Consider the following 20,715-nt stretch of genomic DNA (forward strand, 5'->3'; position numbering starts at 1 on the left):
ATGCAGCCAGCCCATTTGTGGGATTCGCACCTCGGACCGACCTACCAGTGTTCAGTGACGTTACCGCTCGTCCGCTGGTGGGACGAATACATTAGTGGACCATAAATATGTGTAACATAAAAATATTTATATTTTTACCATATGGCTAGAGACTTGCTTGTTGAGCATTAATTGGGAATCACTGAACCCCTCGATTGACATAAGCCAGAGGCCGCACGGTAGCTGACTGACATTAAACCTGAAAAGAGAAGGAAAGAAAACAGTGCAATCACACTCAAGCCGTGTGCAATAATGAGAACTGCACCCATGGTTTTGGATTTGCAGTCATCATCCGCTAACCACTGTTCCATCCAATGTGCATTTATTTCCTGCCTTCTTTTTTCCTTTTCAAGTGATATGCATGATATCAAATTTTAATTTAAAAATTTTTCTTAAATGAAATTGAAAGTAAATTTTAAATGTCTTACCTTCTTGTGCATTCTCAAAAAACTTATTTTAATTTGGCTTCGGGGGAAAAAGTTTCTATAATCAAGCCATTATTGGCTTGCTACAAGGATGAACCTTTCTCTTCCTGGAATGTAATCCATACTGAATTCTAGGCATTGTATATGCACTTAAATGTTACACTATCAGGGCAACCTAGAAAATCAGAGGAAAAATATCTTTTAATTGTATTCTGGCGTGCATATAAAACTTGTGCCTGTGCTAGAAGTTTATAAAGGACTTGAGTTATTATGCATGTTTTTTTACCGCACTGACTGCTTATTACCTGTTAAAGAAGTCTTGATCATAGAGCCATGCTTAATCTCTTAATGGAGTGATTATTCATGTAAACAATTGCAACATACATGAGCCATCCTAGACTAAATGAAGCTTAGCACTTCAGAGTTGTTGGGATCTATCCCTGAATGTTATGGTTATGAATTCTTACAAAATATTATTGCCATTCTCAGACATGACAATAATGTTCCAGTAGTTCTTTTGCAGTCCTCATTCACGAAGTACCCAGAGAAAAAACTAAATAATGTGTATTGCATACATTTCTTGCAATGTTACTTGCATGAAGCCCTCCAGAAGAAATGCTGTTGGTTTCTGTATCTCTTCTACACCTTGAAAACATATATTGTAATGCTGTTGGTTTGTTTGCAGCTTGTTTGCAAAAGACAGAAGTACTGTATCTCTCTATATATTTTACAGACCTTACTTTGTGGGAATTTATTTTATTTATGTATTTCCCTCTAATTCTGTAAGTTACACGTGTAGCCAGCAGCTTCTTCGTTGATGTCAGCAAATTTGTGGTACCCGAAGATAACCCAAAGGTCATCATTAAAAAGCTGTCATAATGATGGAAAAGAGATTTACCAATGCAAGGAACTGTGTTGAGATACTTTTAAAATAAATTTCGTTATGTGTCTTTTGTGCCAGCCTATTTGTATCTGATTGTAATCACTATTGAATTTCCAAACGCTATAGAGACATAATAAGCTGTAATTTTTGCTTGGAAACAACACAGAGTTTGATGAATTAATTTTTACTAAACCTTCAATAAAAATATTGTGATGAGTACATTTTTGCTGTTATGAATAGTTTGCCGTTTGTAATGTGAGTTATCAAATTGTTTAATTTGATTTGCATTTCTGAATCTTTTTATTTTTAACCCAAAATCCATTAAAAATTTTAAGTTCTTAATATATTCAGATAAAGCATAAAAGTCTTGTAAATCAAATATACTGCCTCGCAAATAGAAATTTTTCTGCAACGCTGTATATTGAGATAGTTAGATTTATGAGGCTATGTTTAGAAAAAATAAGTAATATAAATTGTGCCTCATTGATTTACTGATCTGATGGCATAAAGGAAACTAGTCATGGCATGTGTAACCCGTGAATTCTAAAAAAGAGCTGAGATTATAGATTTACTTTTCCTTTTCATGTTTCTTTGTACTGAGCATAATTTTGAGGAGTATTTTGTATTTATGTGTTTATTATTATTATTTGGACTTTGTAGAAAATTTCCTATCTGTTTTCTGTATTACTGGTATATTATCATTTGCCAGCAGATCAGTTTCTCCTTTTGTATGTATATTATTCTCATGCCATTGTAGTTCACCATTTTTGCTTTTGCCTTCAGTTTTTAAAAAAGTTATAAAATTGAAATTAAATGCTTTGGTAAACATTAAGCTTATCATTGGAAACTCTTTTATTATTATGAATTTTAATTCATTGCTTAAACTAAAGAAACCTTTTATAAGATTACTGTGATCACTTATGCATCAAATGATATAATTTGAATTACAGAATTTATTTGCAGAGTCTGCTATGCTACCAAAATAACCGTGAATTTCTGTTAATAGGACTTGCTGCGATCACCAATTTATTCTAGCTTATAAATAAGCCTTACTTCCAGTAAGTATGTTGAGCCTCTGGTATTATGTCCTTAGAGCTCCAACTGTCTAAGTTAATAATGAAACTGCATAAAACTGAAAAAAGTATAAAATTAAATGACGAACTTATTTAATGCTTTATTTAAGTAACTTAAAAGTTGAAGCAACTTCTGGTGGCTAAACTTTATTGTTGAAATACCTTGGTGGAAGAGGCATACCTCTTGTAAATTGCTTGAGATTAATTTTGTGCTGAATGTAATTTGTGAAGCTAGCCTGAAAATTTGCCTTTTTGATGTCTGTCCAGGCTAAAAATTAAAACACAGGACTCTGAAATCTCATTCAGTATTTTTTTTTTTTTTTTTGTGAAACTGGAGAATTCACTAGAAGTTATATATTTCAATGTTTCTGCGTATAATCTAGGGATATATGCAGTGTGTTGTGGTTGAAATTCTGTGTGATACAAAGTAGCGCCCTTGATCTTTGCGAATTTTGTATATGTGTCTGCAGGCAAAATACATAAAAAATAATTTTTTTGTTTTTTGTTTTTTGTTAAATAGTGTACCTATTTTTATTTACATATCATAAGAAATAGTAGCATTGCTTTTTATTTCTGATTTTTTTTTACTTTAAAGTTGTATTTATTCCTTTTCAGGTTGCCTTTTGAAAGAAGAAAATATGTTTATCAAGAGTCGTGACTTTGCTCAGAATTCTAAAGCTGCTGTATCATCAGCCTTCAGAGTTATAAAATCAGGACCTTCTTCATGTCGATATATTTGCCCATTTTGTACGAAAGGATTTAAGAACAAAACAGATATGGAACGTCATCTTCGAGTACACACTGGTGAAAAGCCTTATGAGTGCAAAATGTGCTCAAAATGTTTCAAACACAAAGATTCTCTATTATACCACACTATGAATGTTCATCAAAAATTCATTTAATGTGTCATACCATACCAATTATGGTTGTTCATCACCTTTATTATTATTGTTGTTGTTGTACTCATACGGTGTTTGTTTCAACAAACAGTGTTTCTCAGCTTGTTTTGCCCCATGCACCCTTTTTACCATTGCTAGAAGATCATTTCGCCCCTGCTTTTCAAAACTTTAAAAACACATATATACATTTATTTGGATTTAGGTTATTTTTAATATGTTTTTTCAGTTAAACAGCAAAAAGGATATATGTTGGTAAATATCAAAATTCAAATAAAAGTGTTTATGTATGATATAATAGCAAGGAAAAGATGAAGCAGTGTTGATGCGTAAATAGATCCATATTGAAGAGGAAGCATTCTGATTGCATAGTATGCTAATGTGTCGAGTTCATAATATCTAAGAAATTTCACAATCGAGGCAGTTTTAATTCCATTTTTATTTGCAATTGATATTTGTGGCCACAGTTTTTTTGGCACTTGAGTTGTGTCTATTAAAAAACATTTACATTTTTGATATTATTGCAATAGGAAGCAGCATAGCAAAATTGCGTCCAAGCAGAGCAGAGATAGAAGCTGAAGTGGGTAGTTATGCAAGATGGAAGCATACGAAGAGAAATGTTTTGATTTGAGTTAAAAAGTTTCTGTTTCCAATTATTACATCATCTGTGCTGAAGAGGCCATGCAAAATGGAATGATCTAGAAATAATGCATTTCAGAGAAGTTATTGTGATTTTTAGACAGAGAAGGAGAATTTAAGTTTTACCATTAGTTTAAATTATAATTTTGATCAACATATTGTTTATCTTACATGCATGTGTGTATATATATTCAAATTCCTAAAGAGCCTTTCTGATAACTATTTCAATAAATTTGAACACATAGATATATTACTTTCAACAATTTTAATCTCATCGAAAATAGCAACATCTACCCAAATTGTCTCAAACTAAATAAGACCAATAAAAACCAAACAGAAATAGTTTATTTTGATCTAAGTATTCATAATCTAACAGAAATTAAACTTTTTGATAAAGGAAAAGATTTAAACCTATAAAGTGGAACTCCAACTTATATAAAAAAAGTTATTGCAAATACTGCTATTAACCAGATTAGCAGTACTATTAAAAACGTTTGCACTGAAATAGAAGAACAAAAAGAAGAAATTCTAATTCTCACCAAAATTTTAAAAGATAATGAAATTCCCTTAAAATTCATTAGTCTTTGAAATTAGTCTTTGAAAGAAAGCTGGTGTAATCTACACCCTATAATACTTTTTCAAAGTATGAATTTTTCATCTGAAAGCTCCAAACGAGAAGGATAAAGAAAGATGTTTTAAAGGGTTTATAGAATTTTATTTATTTTTATTTTTCTATTTTTTTCTCTTAATTGCTATTCTGTTACTAAATAAGGGCCTTATATATTCAAAGTTGTGTGATAAGCCCATGGTGTGAAGACTTTTTGCTTTTTTAACAATAGTTCCTTTACTTCCTTTTTCTGTAATTTTAAAAAATCTGAAATTTAACTTTATGAATTTACTCATATATACAAAATAATTACTAAAAACTTTCTGACCACTATTTGGGCACCTTTTTTAATTCTTATTTTTTTTTTAAGAATAATTGATTTTAAAATTTAATTAATGTTTTACACTAAATGATATTTATTCCCCTTTTTTGTTTTGAAAGAGTCAGAATTTACTTAAATTTTATTCATTTAATAAGTACTCTTTTTCTTTGTAAAAATTAAAATGTTTTCATTGAAGTATTTAAATTAAAGTTACATCTTTTGATCCAAATTTTAGCTTTTTGAGCGATTACTTTTTCACCAAGGTTTTTTAGTTTCGCCAGTATAGCCAAAATGGCAAACCTGTACATCACTACTATAATGATATTTGTTTCAATGGTGGTCTATTGAATGTTCTTGAAGTCTTAATTAAGTCTTTTCACCTAAGTTTTATAGTGTTTTAAAGTCTTTGGATTATATGCTGTATGTTTAAAGGTAAAAATTTTGATTTAAATTTTTCATTTAAGTTTTTTTTTTTATTTTTTCACTTATGTTTTCAATTCCTTAAATAAAATAGAATTATCTTTATTTAAGGTTTAAGATTCTAATTAGAATTTGCTTTGTTTTTTCTTGCTGTGGGGAAGGGCCAGAATTTTCAGGTGAACTATTATGATTAAAATATATTGAAATTGTTCATCGCTTAATTCTGGATACTGAAAAACAAGGATTTCAATTGATTTCAGTATTCCTCCCCCCTGATGAAGTAGCATTGAAGTTTATTGAATTCCTCTTCTGTTTTGTTCATTTTTCTTTAATTTGTTAATTTCTCTTCTGTTTCGTTAATTTTTTGAATTGGGGTATTGCTTGTTTGAAAATTTTTATTTTAACATTTTTTTTTAATTCTTTGTAACATTTAATGGATTATTTGAAATTTATTAATTATGAATTTCAATTTTTAGTCTTTGTGAAAACTTAATAAAAATTAGTTATAAATTTCTTACTTTATGTCTTTACTGATATATATAGTGTGTGTGTTTTATAATTCAATTTAGCAATAGACTTTTAATTCCTCATTTTTAGTTTGGATATTTCCTCTTTACTGTTAAAATAGCTTTTCTGGACTGCATCATTTCTAGATCAGTATGAAACGTGGCTTGTGTAGCGCTGATGATACAGCTAATTCAGAACTTGAACTCAAATTTTTAAGTACTTTGTTGCCGTTTTTGAAGAAAATTGTGACATACAGTCAAAAGTCGTTAATTCGGACACCCATAATCCGGAATGATCTATAATCCGAACCTCAAAGCTAAAAACTTTCTGCGCATGCGCCGCGTTGTCACATGCGCACAGGCGTTTTAGGCGTGCGCGTAAGATTTTGACTACTGCGCATATGCGTGTGCGCAAGTGCAAAATACGTTTCCGCCTGCGCGTTTAATGTATAACGGACGGTGTAAGCTAAAATTATCTAATTATTAATTTCAGTTAATGTTAATGATTGCGTTGTTCCTTAATCTTCGAATTGGATCCCGCTTATTATTTTTTGAAGACTGTAAGAGCAATTTTATAAAAGTAAACTTGAACTTTCGATTATGTCAAATAGAATTTCCGATGCTGGAACTTCCAAAGGATCTACAAAACGAAAGTATGTTTCGATGTCCTACAAACAAAAAGTGGAATTGCTGCAAAAAATGGATAAAGACATGAAGAATGTGGCAGAGAGGTTAGTGAAAAACGAAAAAATTTCGATTGACAAGTTAGTCGGTATTCTCGGCACAGCAATTAACGGGACTTGAACAGCGGGACTTTGTAACTGAACAAGAAATTATGTCTGTTTATTTATAGAATTAAAGAGAAAGTATTATCACATAAAATGAAGCAACTTAAACAACTTACATTGAAAGAAATGTTTAATAAAGTAAACAAATAAATATTAAGCTTTTTTTTTTTTTTTTTTTTGTAAATTTTGATACTCTTTAGATCATAATTGTTCTTTATTTCATAAATTACGGTTTCATATTTTTAATTTTAAAATTTCTGCATGCCATCTTACGAGATTTAAACTGATGATCTATAATCCGGAAAAATCGATAATCCGGAATAGCCGATGTCCCGACGAGTCCGGATTAACGACTTTTGACTGTATATATGTATTTTCATCAATGATAAATATAAATTTTAATTTGTAACAATTTTAATTTATTGCTTTATACAGTGGTTCCTATCGCAGCTGATGCAAAATATCCTGCATTCTTTTCATATCGTTTATGTAAATGAAGAAATCAGATTTTTTTTTTTTAAATATTTCTTTTGAAAGCATTCGTCATTATAGGTTTTGTTTTTTCAATTTTAGGAAGTCTCTTTCTTTATGTATAATAAAATACATATATGTATGAGTATGTTTCACAAGTAAAATTAAGAATAAATCAAGTTTTGCGATTTCTGTTATGTTCTGTGTGTTTTTAAAAAACTACCTTTGATCCAAAATGTGTACAAAGACTGTAAATTTAATTTGACCATAGATGTGCAATTTTAATAGTATTGGCCTAAGATGATGTCGAACCTTCCTATTTACGGTATATAATGATCATTATCTTCCACATGCTGTGTGTGCATTTATGTAATACATTAAGTACAAATAAAATTGAAAAACTTGTTTTCCATGTGACAGCAGTCTTTCTGGTGAGAAATTGAGACTCTAACTTCATGCCACATTTATGTTGAACAGTGACTTAGAATGCTTGTGAAGCTGATTCATTATTATAGCATCTGGTAAGGAAGTGGATGAACCCATTGAATGTGGACATAAGAATATAAGTACAAGACCTTTGCTTTTTAAATGCATATTTTCTGATGTGCCATGAATAGCCTCTTTCTGATGTTAATCTCTTATCAGTATTTAACTTCTTTTTAGCTTGGGTGAGAAACTGGTCTCTTTAATATGGCCGTCTTTTAATACTAAATAGGTTACACATGTAAAGAACTGTGTGTTGTGTTCTTTTTTCACTTGATGGATATTGAAGCTTGGCAGCAATACATTGTTTTTAAGATCCGTCTGGAATAGTAAAATCTTGAAGGGGATTCTATTCTTACAAAAAATCATTGCCTTGGGTAAAACAAAGCTACAGATCCCTTTATTAAAGAGTATCCATATAAAAAACGATATTCTCTGTATCTAGCACTTTTCTTGTAATGAAACTTACATGAAGCCCTCCAGAAGAAACAGCATCATTTTCTTAGCACACTTGTTATGATACTGATCTGCAGTGTGCTTAAAAGAGGGAATAAATATCTGTTTGTAACTAAAGTTTTCACCCAAAAAACGTTTTTGGCAGAAACAAAGAACAAATTCCTCCATTTTATTTTTAAATCACCAAGATTTTCTTGTCCTGATGATATGTAAAATTTGTGGTTACTTTTATCATACAAAGATCCTAGATCTCTAATAAACAATTCTGGCGTGTTCCATTTCAAACTCTTGAGCATCAGAAATGACTTTAACAACTCTATTTTAAACTGCTGTATGCCTTCACCAGTAAACACTTCTTTATTTACAATTTGAGGCATTTTGGGGCAGGAATTAACTTTAATAATGTTAGGGGGGTAAAACATGAAAGCAGTGCCTTTAGTGCGGGTAGATCATAGATCACCCAAATCTATGATTTTTCTGCCAATCTGTTGGTATTTTTTTAAAGCCTTCAGCACAGAAAGTTGGTGGCCACAAGTTTAAAAACAGATCAGCTTCATTTTGGATGTCCTGAGCAGAATGGAAGATAGCACCAGCAAGATGTAGCTGCAGGTGTGAAAAAAGTTAGAAATCTGAAGAAGTGATGCTGCGGCTGGTGAAATGATGCTGGTGGGTGAGGCAAAAGATCCCATTCGAGTCCATACAGAGTCCAACCGGTGAATGCAGACACATGTAGTCTTGCATTATCTCGATGGAACATTAAATTTTTTCGCCGGAACATAGTTCGATGTTTTTCCTTGATAGCAGTGTCAACAGAGACTAGCATCCCGCTTTACTGTTGAGGTAACATGACAATTCAACCGGATACAAAGCATGATCTTTTGTTAGTCAAATTGCACTTTGTGACACTGCCAGTGGGCTCAGATTAACCCGCTTTTCGGCTTTTGTTCTTGAAGTGATCCACTGTTCATCACATGTGATATTCTGGTTCAGAATTTTGTTCTTGCATTTATATTTGAGGAGATTAGTGCAGACTCGAACGCGTCTGTCCTTATATGTCTCATGCAAATCCCAGTGACTGAACTTGTACATCAAGTTTCTGCAATGCATAGCATGATGGACATGGCATTAACGTCTAACTCCTTAGCAAGCTCTTGAATGGTTGCATACTGATCTTCTTCCTCAAATTCTCACAGGCGATCTTCATCAATATCTGCAGGCCGGCCAGAGTGCTGTGCTTCTTGAATGTCATAGTCCTAATTATTGAACTTTCTGTACCCAACCTTCATAATGTCATATTATACAACATCACTATCTGAAGCTTACACAGGATTTGGTGACATTCTGTAGCTAACCTTTTTGCAGCAGAAATGGAAGTAAATGATGGTTCTAATCTGGTAGCCTGATAGTTTCATTTCAGACACCTTATACTTAGTGATAACGATATATACTTTTAAAATTTCACAACGAAGCAAGTCTCTTTTTGCAATTGTTTAAAATTTGAACAATTTGTCAATAATTTTTGTTCCTATATTTCTGAAGCTGCTGTAGTAGTATTTAAGTTGTACTCACTAAAATATTTGGTTATATTTATTTAATTAAAAAATTATATTTCATAATGTACAAGTACAAATTTGTTGGTAATAAAATAATGTGCCTTTGCACAAGATATTATTTACGTGATATTTTTAATTTATTTAGAATTTTTTTTTTTCTTTGTGTTTTTTTTGCCTTTTGCTTTGCATATTATAAAGCTGCAGTTCATAAAAATTTCACAAACTACAACCTTTTTCATAATTTATTTTAATTATTAGTATATGCACAAATTGATGTTTTTATCTTTTTAATCTAATTAAGGGAAATTTATTACATCTATTCTTTCTGGTTTCTGCTAATTTAGCAGGCTTATCAGCTAGTATGTGTATCTATTTATATATGAGAATACAACATATAAAGTTCCCAAACTCTTGCAAAAACCATTTAATAATGTGCACCAATAATAAGTTGAACGTGTTATGAGGTATTTCTCCCGCTTTCATAGCGTGCCTTTGTGGTGTAGTGGTTCTGCACTCTGGGCCAGTATCCAGAGGTCCGCGATTCGATTCCCAGTGAAGGGTTGCTAATTTTTCAATCTCTCCTGCTTCCAAAAAATACCTAATGTCTCTACAATGTAATAAAGTGAAATGTATAAAGAACACTTTTTTTTTAAGCTTTATGGTGGAACCAAAAGAAAATTCAAATAGAATAACCCAAGAAAGCAAAATCCTTACTTCTAAAAATATTCTAAAATACAATATCTCTAGTAAAAATTGCACAGTGAGAACTTCAGAAAAGTGTAAAATCAGATGTGTTTTGATGGATCAAGTGAGCAGTATCTTTCTCAAGGAAAGAGCTTTTTATGATCACTTTTCTGAAGTGGTTTTTAGGGAAATTTACAGTAAATCAAAATGATCAGATTAAATTTAGTGCAAAATTTTAAAGTAAAACTTTTTTTTTTTTTAAATATGATTTCATTTAGAACCAGCTGTTGTACCCCCAAAATGGCAAACTCATGATTACAGTTTCTATTAACAGTATGAATAAGAATATGAAAAATTAACTGAAGAGATATATGAAAAATTAACTCATTGATGGTAACTGATGATAAACAATTAAAAAAATATCTTACTCTTTCTCTTTCTGTATATGTATTTATTTATAGTTCAGGTGCGAATAAAATAATGTAAATATTTCTTATTATAAATTTCTTTTTCTCAAGTAAGATTTTTTTTTTTTTCTTTCAGTTTTCCGATCTGATGAAAGAAATACATTTGCCACGACTTACAGTACTTCAAATTTTGACTTTTGTGGAAATTTTAAAACTGCATTGCCATCTCACTTCACAACTTCTAAAGGAAAACATTCTAAATATCAATATATTTGCTCACTTTGTGGGAAAGGATTTGATTACAAAGGAAATATGGAACGTCATCTTCGTTTGCATTCTGGTCAAAAGCCTTTTCGATGTCAAATTTGTTCTAAGTGCTTCACTCGCAATGAATCTTTGAGATATCATCTTATTAATAAACATAAAACAGCACATTAAATTTTGCCTCTTACTTTAAAAAACTGCCATCATTTTATATAAATTGTACTGCATATTAAACAAGTTTTCACTTACAGATGACAAGTTATTTTAAATTGTGAATCTTACTTAACATTCTCTTTCCATATATTATTTAATGTGATGTTGCTTCCAACTTTCCTTCAACTTTTTATCCAGTCTCAAAGAATATATAATTTTAATACTGTATTGTTGTAAGAAAATAAAATGTTCATTAAAAAGAAGCATTTATGCATTACTTTGCTTTAACAGCTTAATAAAAATTGGAAATTTTCAAATTAAAAATTAAATTTTTTACTGTGCGGATTAAATTTCTTTCTATTGTAGCATTTCATTTGGTATGTATGATAAACTAAATTGCATTGCAAGGTTATAAGGTATTTCTCCCACCTTCTAAGCATGCCTTCGTAATGTAGTGGTCTACTCACAGGGCCCATATTCCAGAGGTCCGTGGTTTGATTCCCGGCGAAGGCGTTGCTCATTTTTCATCTTTTATGCTTCCAAACAATCTAATGTCTCTGCAGTGGCGCCTGAACTAAAAAGAGTAGTGGATGATGATTCTTCACACCCATGATTTGGCAATTGATTCCCCTAAAAACCCAGTCATCCTTTAACAGCGGGAGTATAAAAGGTACTCCTTCCACCTTCTTAGCATACCTTTGTGGTGTAGTGGTCTGCATGCTGGGTGCATTTTCCAGAGATCCGTGGTTCGAGTGCCGGCGAGGGCATTTCTCATTTGTCCTCTCTCCTGCTTTCAAAAAATACCTATTGTCTCTACAACGTCATTCATCACAATGTTATATTCTTCCAATAATTTGACATCAGATAAAAAATTAGGTATGCATGTAACCATTGTTATTTTTTCCTAAAGTTATTATTTAATGTGATGTCTGGATTTAATCTCTCTAAAACTAACTGAAATTGATTTCATCTTTTACAGATTTTTCCCGTATTTGATCAATACAGTCATATGCTTCCCAAATTTTCTTTTCAATACAGCTTGTGGTATGATGAGAACTTCTCTCCCGCTTTTTTACTTCCTTGTATGAAACAAAAAGGAAGTATTGTAATCGCGAAAAATTTCGGGTATCATATTTCGACGAAAATATATATTTTGCACGCTATCGAATGCAATTTAACGATGGTTTTGCCTGACATCTGTACGTAAGGACATAATAAAAGACTCTTTTCCCCCCAAAAAAATTGTATTCCGGGTGGTTCGATTCCCGGTGAAGGCGTTGCTCATTTTTCATCACTCCTACTTCCAAAATACCTAATGTCTCTACAGTGTTGCCTGCACTAAAAGGGTGGTGGATGATGAGTGTTCATGCCCAGGATTTGGCAAACGGTTCCCCTAAAACCTCAGTCACCCTTTAAAAAGGGGGGTATATAAGGTATTTCTCCTGCCTTCTTAGCATGCTTTCCTATTGTAGTGCTCTGCACACTGGGCTCATATTCCAGAAATTCGTGGTTCGATTCCCGGCGAAGGCGTTGCTCATTTTTTATCTTTCCTGCTCCCCCCCAAAAAACCTAATGTCTTTGCAAGGTAATTCAGAAAGGAACATCCAATTTCAATTTTTATAGTTTTAATAATAAATTTTTATACAATGATTAGTATTATATGAACACAAAAAGTCTGAGTATGTGGACAATGGAAGATAACAGTGTATTAATTATTTTTAAGAAAAAGGGAAAATGGTGCCTAAATTTCAGAAACTTTTTCTGCATTCTCATTTTCCTGGTGTTGTTTGCAGTGAAGCAGATAATTTGGCTGGCTCTTAGTTCTCACGTATTCTCTGTTTCTTCTTCTTTGGAGGTATGTAATGTATCTGATGTTTGTGCAACCTATGCTCAAAGCCTAAACAAGTTTTAAAAAATGCATTTTTGCTCTCTTAGAAACAGTTACAGCTGATGCATTAGAATGGGTTTAACAGGAATTTTCATATCACCTTGATATTATGTAATTAAAGGAAGTTTCATTGAGCATTTGTAAATAAAGCTTAGCCATTTTCTTATTATTAAAATTTTGAAATTAGATGGTTGTTTTACTCTGCACTTTTGTCATAGGTGGTGTTATATGATCCTTTTATTATATGTACAATAACATATTCTTCTCATTAATAGCCCTATAGAAATAATTTTAAAAATACCTGAAAATATGTGGTATAGCAATAGTCGGGGAATTAAAAATAAAACTTCTTACACTTAATGAAATATCCATTTGGGTAATAAATTCATATTTAGAAAGGTAGATAATATTAAGCTCATTTATCAAATTGCAATTTGTGTGATTATTATTCAGGAATAGCGTGAATACATTTAAAAGAATATGTCTAATGTACTTACAGATTAATACAAATAATATATTACAAGTTATATATAAACATCCCAAGAACAGTATCCTTGAAATACAGCATCTTTTTTTAAATGTATATCTTTTCTAAAAATTTGGAATGTAGTTAAGGGAATAATGAATTTTTGCTATCGAAACTTCAGTTATGTTTGTCAGTATATATTAGAAAGAGATTTTTTTTTTGTATAATATTTGTAAGAAAGTTTATTGCCTCAGAAAGCGGATGCTTTGAAAGTGGTTTCTTGAAAACATGGAGTTTATGACTTTCAATTGTGTTTTAGAAGTTGCAAGTTTATTTGAAATTAAAAAATATATTATCAAAAATTTTCTGTTTAAATGTTGTATTGAGTAATTATATGTTTTCTGCTATGTGCTGTATGGTATGCTTTGTGCTTGATTAGCTTAAATATTGATTCAAAACTTATGTTTCCAATTACAAAGTTTCATATTTTATAAAAACTATTTGAAGGCTGGAGATGCGATGTTCGTATAACAAGAAAATCTGTGGTTTTAAATAGTTTGTGGATATCTATCTGTATGTATTTATGTAGCACTGCATTTCTATTTATGTTTTAAGGAAGTAGATTTTATCAAAATATAGTATTTGAGGGGGGGGCAGAGTACCTCTTACGTTAAATGACTTTCATGACTTTGTCTACCTTCATAGTTTATATACCAGTACATCATTTATACCAATGTATTTGCCCATTTTATGGAAAAGGACTTAGACTGATTTCTCATAGATATTTATATCAGGTGTTTATTATTAACACAAGTTGACTGTTTTTCTGTGTCATTGTTGACTGTTTTTGCATAGTCTTTATGTATGTATGTTGCATAAACTTTATGTAAGTTATATCATTTTTTGTCTAATTCGTTGCTGCAATTCTATGATAACATTAAAAAATTGCTTAAATTTAATTTTATAATGCATTAAAATCAAAGCATTGTGCAAATATAATTAACTGTAATGTTATATGTTTCACATGCATTTGCTTAATACGTAATTTGGAAAACCTGACATTAGAAAGGACACATTATCTGATATTAGGAAAGTAGAGAATCAGGAAATAAACAAAAAAGCAACTTGAAAATTTTGCATTCAATGTGTATATCACCTATAACATCATAATGTAATCACAATTTTTAAAACATGCCAAGTATTTAAAAGAGAAATGTGTGCAATTCACATGTCAACCTAGTGGTACTTTTTTTAACTATGCTTCTGTTCTAAGGAAAATGTATCTAAATTTTAAAATGAAAATTAAACAGATGCTTGGTAATGGTGCAGTTTATCAAATAATACTTTACAGCTCACTCATTTAACAACTACTACTCAAAATCTTGCAAAAGCTTGAGAAAAGTTTAAAAAAGGTAACCATTGTTGCCAACCTAATTAAAGTAACCAAATTTCCGCTACTAAGACAAATCCCCAAATGGGGATCATCGCAGTTAATGGATTAAGAACTTGAATTTGTACCAAAAATAAGAAAATAATGCATACTGTGAAAAATCACCAAATGATGAAATTTTTAAGTTTTTGGTAGACTGCTGTAAAATCAAAACATCATTATATTATCATTCATCTAGATTCAGTAACTCATAGGCCTCAAATAATTTTCAGTATGACTGTCTTTCATCTGATTTGAAGCCAGTTGAATATAGTAGCTGTTTTCATCAATCCTTAAAGAGTCATTATCGTGTGATGTAATTCTAGGAAGTATAAAATTTAATGATTTCATTCGGAACTTTTATCTATTAATGGTTTTTAAAGCAGTATTTGGTGACTTAAAACTTAAGTGTCCAAATAGTATTTCAGTGGAATATACTGTGTAGCCTACATCTTGTACTTCTGTCACTATGATTAGCTTCCCTCTGAGTATAATTTGTTAAGCTAACTTCATGGCTATAGATGCTGGTTTTTGCACTTGTATCAGAATAGAAACTAAGGAATAAAAATGACTGTAAAAGTGTTTTTGTGAAAGCAATGAGTTTTCTTTGAGTTACCTAGCTGAATTGTTGTACATATTGGTTGCCACAACATAATGCAAAGTCGATATTTTGCATCATGTTGTAAGAATAACTCTGTAGAAGAGTAAGCAGTTTTGTTTTTTAGAAATTCTGTGTATATTTTTAAGGTATAAATGTGATGGATAAAATACATAGAGATGTATAAAATCCTATAGATGAGCAGTATAAGTATCCTGTTTATTTACACAAGTATTTGTATATTGTATACAGTGAAATTGAATGATGTAATTTGTTATTGTGAATTTATTTGTCTAAAACTAAAGTTTTCAAAATTATGCATTTCCATTTCAGTTTTCCTTTCAAATGAAAGAAATATGTCTGTCAAAGATGCCGATTTTGGAAATTCTGAAGTTGTCTTTCCATCTAGCTTCAGAGCTAATAAACTGTTATCTTCCCCATGTCAACATATTTGCTCAGTTTGTGGAAAAGGATTTCAGTACAAAGCTTACTTGGACCGTCATCTTCGGGTGCATACTGGTGAAAAGCCTTATAAATGCAAAATATGCTCAAAATGTTTCAAACACAAACACTCTTTATTGTACCATTGTATAAATGCTCATAAAGCATGAATGTAATATTCCGTGTTATACTAATTACAAGACTATACTTTTTGCTGTGTTTATAAATTTTTGTATCTTCCTGTCTTATTTGTTCTTGCGTGTGAAATATTTTATGGGATAATCCTTGCAATTTGATATCAGTTTTCTGTTTATTAAATATTTTACTGATGCTTACAATGTTGAAAGAAAAAGGGTTTTCTTTTTTAAATTTGTATTCTGTTAAGTCATGGCTTATTTCATGATTTTTGATAGATTTTCTATGTCATTGTTGACTATGTTTTTGCCTAGCAAGTTAGTTTTTTCATCAGTGACTTATATGTATATACTATTATGGTCAATATAAATTTTAAGACACATTAAAATTGTGGTAAAGTTTATTATTGTAAGACAAGACATTTTAAGTAGAAGTCTATTTTACATTTCTGCATAGCAATGTACAATAAAAAAAAATCATCTCAGCGGATGATTTTTAATAAGAGATTTTATTAGGAAGTTGTTTCACGATTTGAATTCTAACAAAAAGTTTTGATTGCTAACTTTCATTGATAATCTCAAAAACTAAATCTGATTTTGTTTTGAAAGAATTTCAAATATGGAAAGTTTACTGTTAATTGCAGCATTGCAATCATATCAGTGTTGGCTTTTTATGACACTCTAAATTCCGCTTCCTTTGATGTTATATTCATTGAGTTCCATACAGTGTACATTAATGCTACATGATCAGTGCAAAGTACATAGGCAGTGTAGGAACATGTGTATCTTAAAACAGTATTCTGACATGAAATTGAAACTGTGATACCACAGAGCAGTTTACAAGGGAAATTCAACAGCATGTGGAGCTAATTCATTATCTCACTGAATACTTATTAGCTTGTTTGTGGAAACATCTGAATCATGTGGCCATCCTCTGGTATCATGAAGGCATAGTTAGTCATGTTAAAAATTGCAGCAGAGCGTGGTGTAAGGTTGCCAAAATCCATTTTGAATGGTAATAGTAATAAAGACTACAATATTGTTTACAGGAGTGCAAATCCATACTCGCAAATTAGCTATTGAATAAACTAAGTATTATGGGTTGCATGAAATCTTATAGAAGAAATGGTGTCACTTTCTAACCCCTTTCAACCATTTTTTCTTCAAGATAGTGCACAGTGTTATGTAGCTGATATTGTATGGCACCTGTTGACAAGATGGAGTTTCCAAGTATTCTATTCCTCTCTATATTTTCCAGAAATTATCTTCTGTGATTATAATTAAATTAATTTTTTTTTCATGCAGGTTTTTGATGTTATGTTTGCAACTCATAGCTTTATCTTTAACAAACCAAAAAGCCATAGCTGAAAGCATTATTAACACTCCGAGCATTACGAGTTTAGCCCTGAAATATCAGAATTCCTCAAAATGTCAAGAATAAATGGTATTTCTTTGATTATAATTAAAAAATGGCTGTACCTTGATATCTTTTTTTCCAAAATACTTCCAACCTGAAGTCAGAAACATTAAAAGCTGGCAGATATTTTCATCTGTAATGAATGTGAAATCATCCATCCATACAGAAATTTAAATACATAATGCTGAGAGAATTAATAAATGAGTATAGTGATGGAAAATATGGTAAACTACACTAAAGGGCTGTGAAAGTGAATCTGCCATACATCTTTACTCTGCTAATCTGTTTCTATCTTCTTTTAATCAGTACTGAATTTCCAACCCTTTTATTTGAGATTTAATTTCTATTTAAAAATAAAAGATGTTATTAAATTTTAGTTACTTATGAGTAAATACTATAATTTTTTTGTTCCTTTTAGAGTTTTATAATTAAAATTATCAAAGTACTCATCAAAATAATTTTTTTTTTTTACTCTAAAATTCAGTTCAAAATTCACTAAAAACGGTGTATTCGGAAAATAACTATGTACCTGTAGAAAGTTCTTGGTGAAGTCATGTATAACAGTTTCCAATTCCAGGAGCAGGTGGAGGTTCTGCCAATAAATGTTAGCTTTTCCATAGCTCCAGTTGTAAAAGTCTGGAGAATGAGGCAACCATAATCCTTTGAAATGATTCGATCTCCAAAAAAAAATCTTCCCGTAATTCGATAGACTTATGAGCTGTGTGTGTAGTGGTGCCATCTTGTTGAATCCGGGCATTGTTAATTTTGTTCTCTGTTGGTTCTCCTATGAATTGGTAAATAACTTCATAATAACGATCAGAATTAATGGTTTTCTGTGAAGAATATTGGGCTTACTATTCTTCTCCTGGATACTGCAATCCCATGTCAAGTTTTTGGTCATGTAGCAGAGTTCCATGAAATGTGCATGGATTTTACTTGACCATAAGCGTGAGTTCTATGAGTGGACGATAATAACTCTGACTACCCTGATAAATGGAACAATGCCTCATCAGTAAAAAATACATAATCCAATATATCATCATAATTGTCTGCAAGGAACTGTTGAAACCATTCACAAAACTGAATTTGTTTTCCAGTGTCACTGGAGACTAATTGTTCAACCACTTTCACTTCATATGGGATGAGACCGAATTTGTTTCAGACAGGCCTTATGTGCCATTGCAAAACCAATATTTTTCCGTCTGGGCCAATTTTCGCATGGACTTGCTGCAACTGTGTTGTATTGCATTCGATATGTCAAGCAGTTTTTCTTCTGGAGTACTGAGGGTCTCCCTCTTTGTGGGTAATCATTTACTCTCCCAAAATCTCTCAATAAGTGCTCTGACTCTACTTTGTTTAGGCACAGGTGTACCTGGAAATTGACTGGCAGAGTGCCCTTTTTCAATGTCTGTGTGTGCTGGCCATGGTCATGGAATACACATTTGATGAGGAGTATTTGTTGTCCAAAGTTAGCACCAACCTGGCAACAGAAGAAAAACACTAAACTTGAATTAATGCATTCAAATGGGAGGATGCACACCTATGTGCTACACATGTCACCCTTCTCCAGATCGGCAAGCAGACTGACTCAGACAAATCAACTGCATGAAACATTGCAACCAATTGTTGTATAAAACATTCTCTCAAATCGCATTGATTGAAAAAATATCTCACTGTATAATCATGCAGGTGCATGGTGACTTTCCAAAGCACTCTATCATAAACTTTTGAATCAAATATTTTGCTTCAAGATTAAAATATTATGACACAGAAATTTTTCTTTAGCACTTTGTGAATTTCAGGATGTATTTAGCTTGTATAATTGTAGTTTTTCTTGTCCATCATTAAATCTGGAAGCACAATGAAGAAAACTACATTTGATGCAATGTTAACCTGTAAAAACTGTAAAAGCTCTAATGATTAGTATATTCCATTTGGTGTATTTCTTTATTTTGAGTGTTATTTTAGAAAGTTTTGTATATTTGTTGCTATAACATGCCGTGAAAAATACGATTTTTGTTGTGATTTTCTCACTTTCCAACTATATTTTTGTTTAGAAAGAAAATGTGACTAATTTTTTTTTTTTTTTTTTTTTTTCCATTTATATTTAATCATTTTTAGTTTGTACTTCAGTTTTGGAAAAATTTTAAAATTTAAACTATGCAGTTGTACTAGTAATAAAATGTATCAGTAAAAACTCGCAAAAATTTAGAACTTAGTTCAATTTTCTTGCAAATGGAGTCCACGATAGGACATTTACACCCTACAACATTTCAGTTTTCTTGCAAATAGAGTCCACAATAGGACATTTACACCCTGAAAAGCAGAGCAGATCCACATTTGAAGTCAACAGTGTTTTTCTTTTAATGTGGTATTCTGTTTATATTGCTTTGCATGAATTTCTTATCTTATAATATTTGTCATAGTACTTACAAATCATCTGTACTATCCTGTACTTGAACACCACGTTAATAGCAGCTTTATCATACAAATACGTAATATTTTCTAGCCACTTCACAAAAACATGCCCTTTCATTGTTCAAACCTAGCAACATCTCATATCTCACATGGAGGCAGCTCATTAAGACATTCTGATAATAAGAAAGCTTATTTCTCAAAAAATCTGATCAATTATCAAATATTGGGCATTCAAAATCCATTCTTGTAGTGCTTTTCTTGGACACAGCCATTTTTCAGCAATTTTTTTAGCTGTCACCGATAGCGACTGGCTGAACAAAAAGATTGAATGAACTGATGCGGCAGTTGTGAGTGAGACAGTCTAAATTCGCTTATTGGCCAGTCATGTAAAAGGAGGGGAATGGGAATACACAATGTCAAACCTCTTATGAAGCACTTTCTGTTAATTTTACATAAGATTTGATAATAATAAAGTTGGCTGGAGTTTAATAATGCTGTGTTTTTATAAGTAATTTTATCTGATCAAAATTTTAAAAATAATATCTTTCCATTTCAGTTTTCATTTTAAATGAAAGTATGCCTGCCAAAGATACTGACTTCAATGAGAGATCTGAAATTACTTTATCATCATACTTAAGAGTTAATAAACTGGTGCCTTCTCTAAATCGATATAGCTGCTCATTTTGTGGCAAAGGATTTATGTACAGAGCACATATGGAGCGTCATCTTCTTGTGCATAGTGATAAAAAGACTTATAAGTGTGAAATATGCTCAAAATGTTACAAACACTCTGACTCTTTGTCATACCATTGTAAGACTGCTCATCGAGCATGAATATTATGTCCCATCCGTGTC

General features: G+C 31.3%; 1 protein-coding gene across 1 annotated transcript; it reads left to right on the forward strand.

Moving 5' to 3' along the window:
* Positions 1–3,357: 3,357 nt before the first annotated feature.
* LOC146994363 (zinc finger X-chromosomal protein-like) lies at positions 3,358–20,415 on the forward strand. Its single transcript, XM_085827130.1, has 2 exons — positions 3,358–6,541; positions 10,789–20,415. The coding sequence occupies exons 1-2, from the start codon at positions 6,529–6,531 to the stop codon at positions 11,088–11,090; spliced, it is 315 nt and encodes a 104-aa protein (XP_085683256.1). The 5' UTR covers positions 3,358–6,528; the 3' UTR covers positions 11,091–20,415.
* Positions 20,416–20,715: the final 300 nt, after the last annotated feature.

The sequence above is a fragment of the Stegodyphus dumicola genome, chromosome 11 (assembly GCF_044657685.1).
Source record: "Stegodyphus dumicola isolate Sdum_Otavi_A_Nest chromosome 11, ASM4465768v1".
Classification (NCBI taxonomy): Eukaryota; Metazoa; Arthropoda; class Arachnida; order Araneae; family Eresidae; genus Stegodyphus; species Stegodyphus dumicola.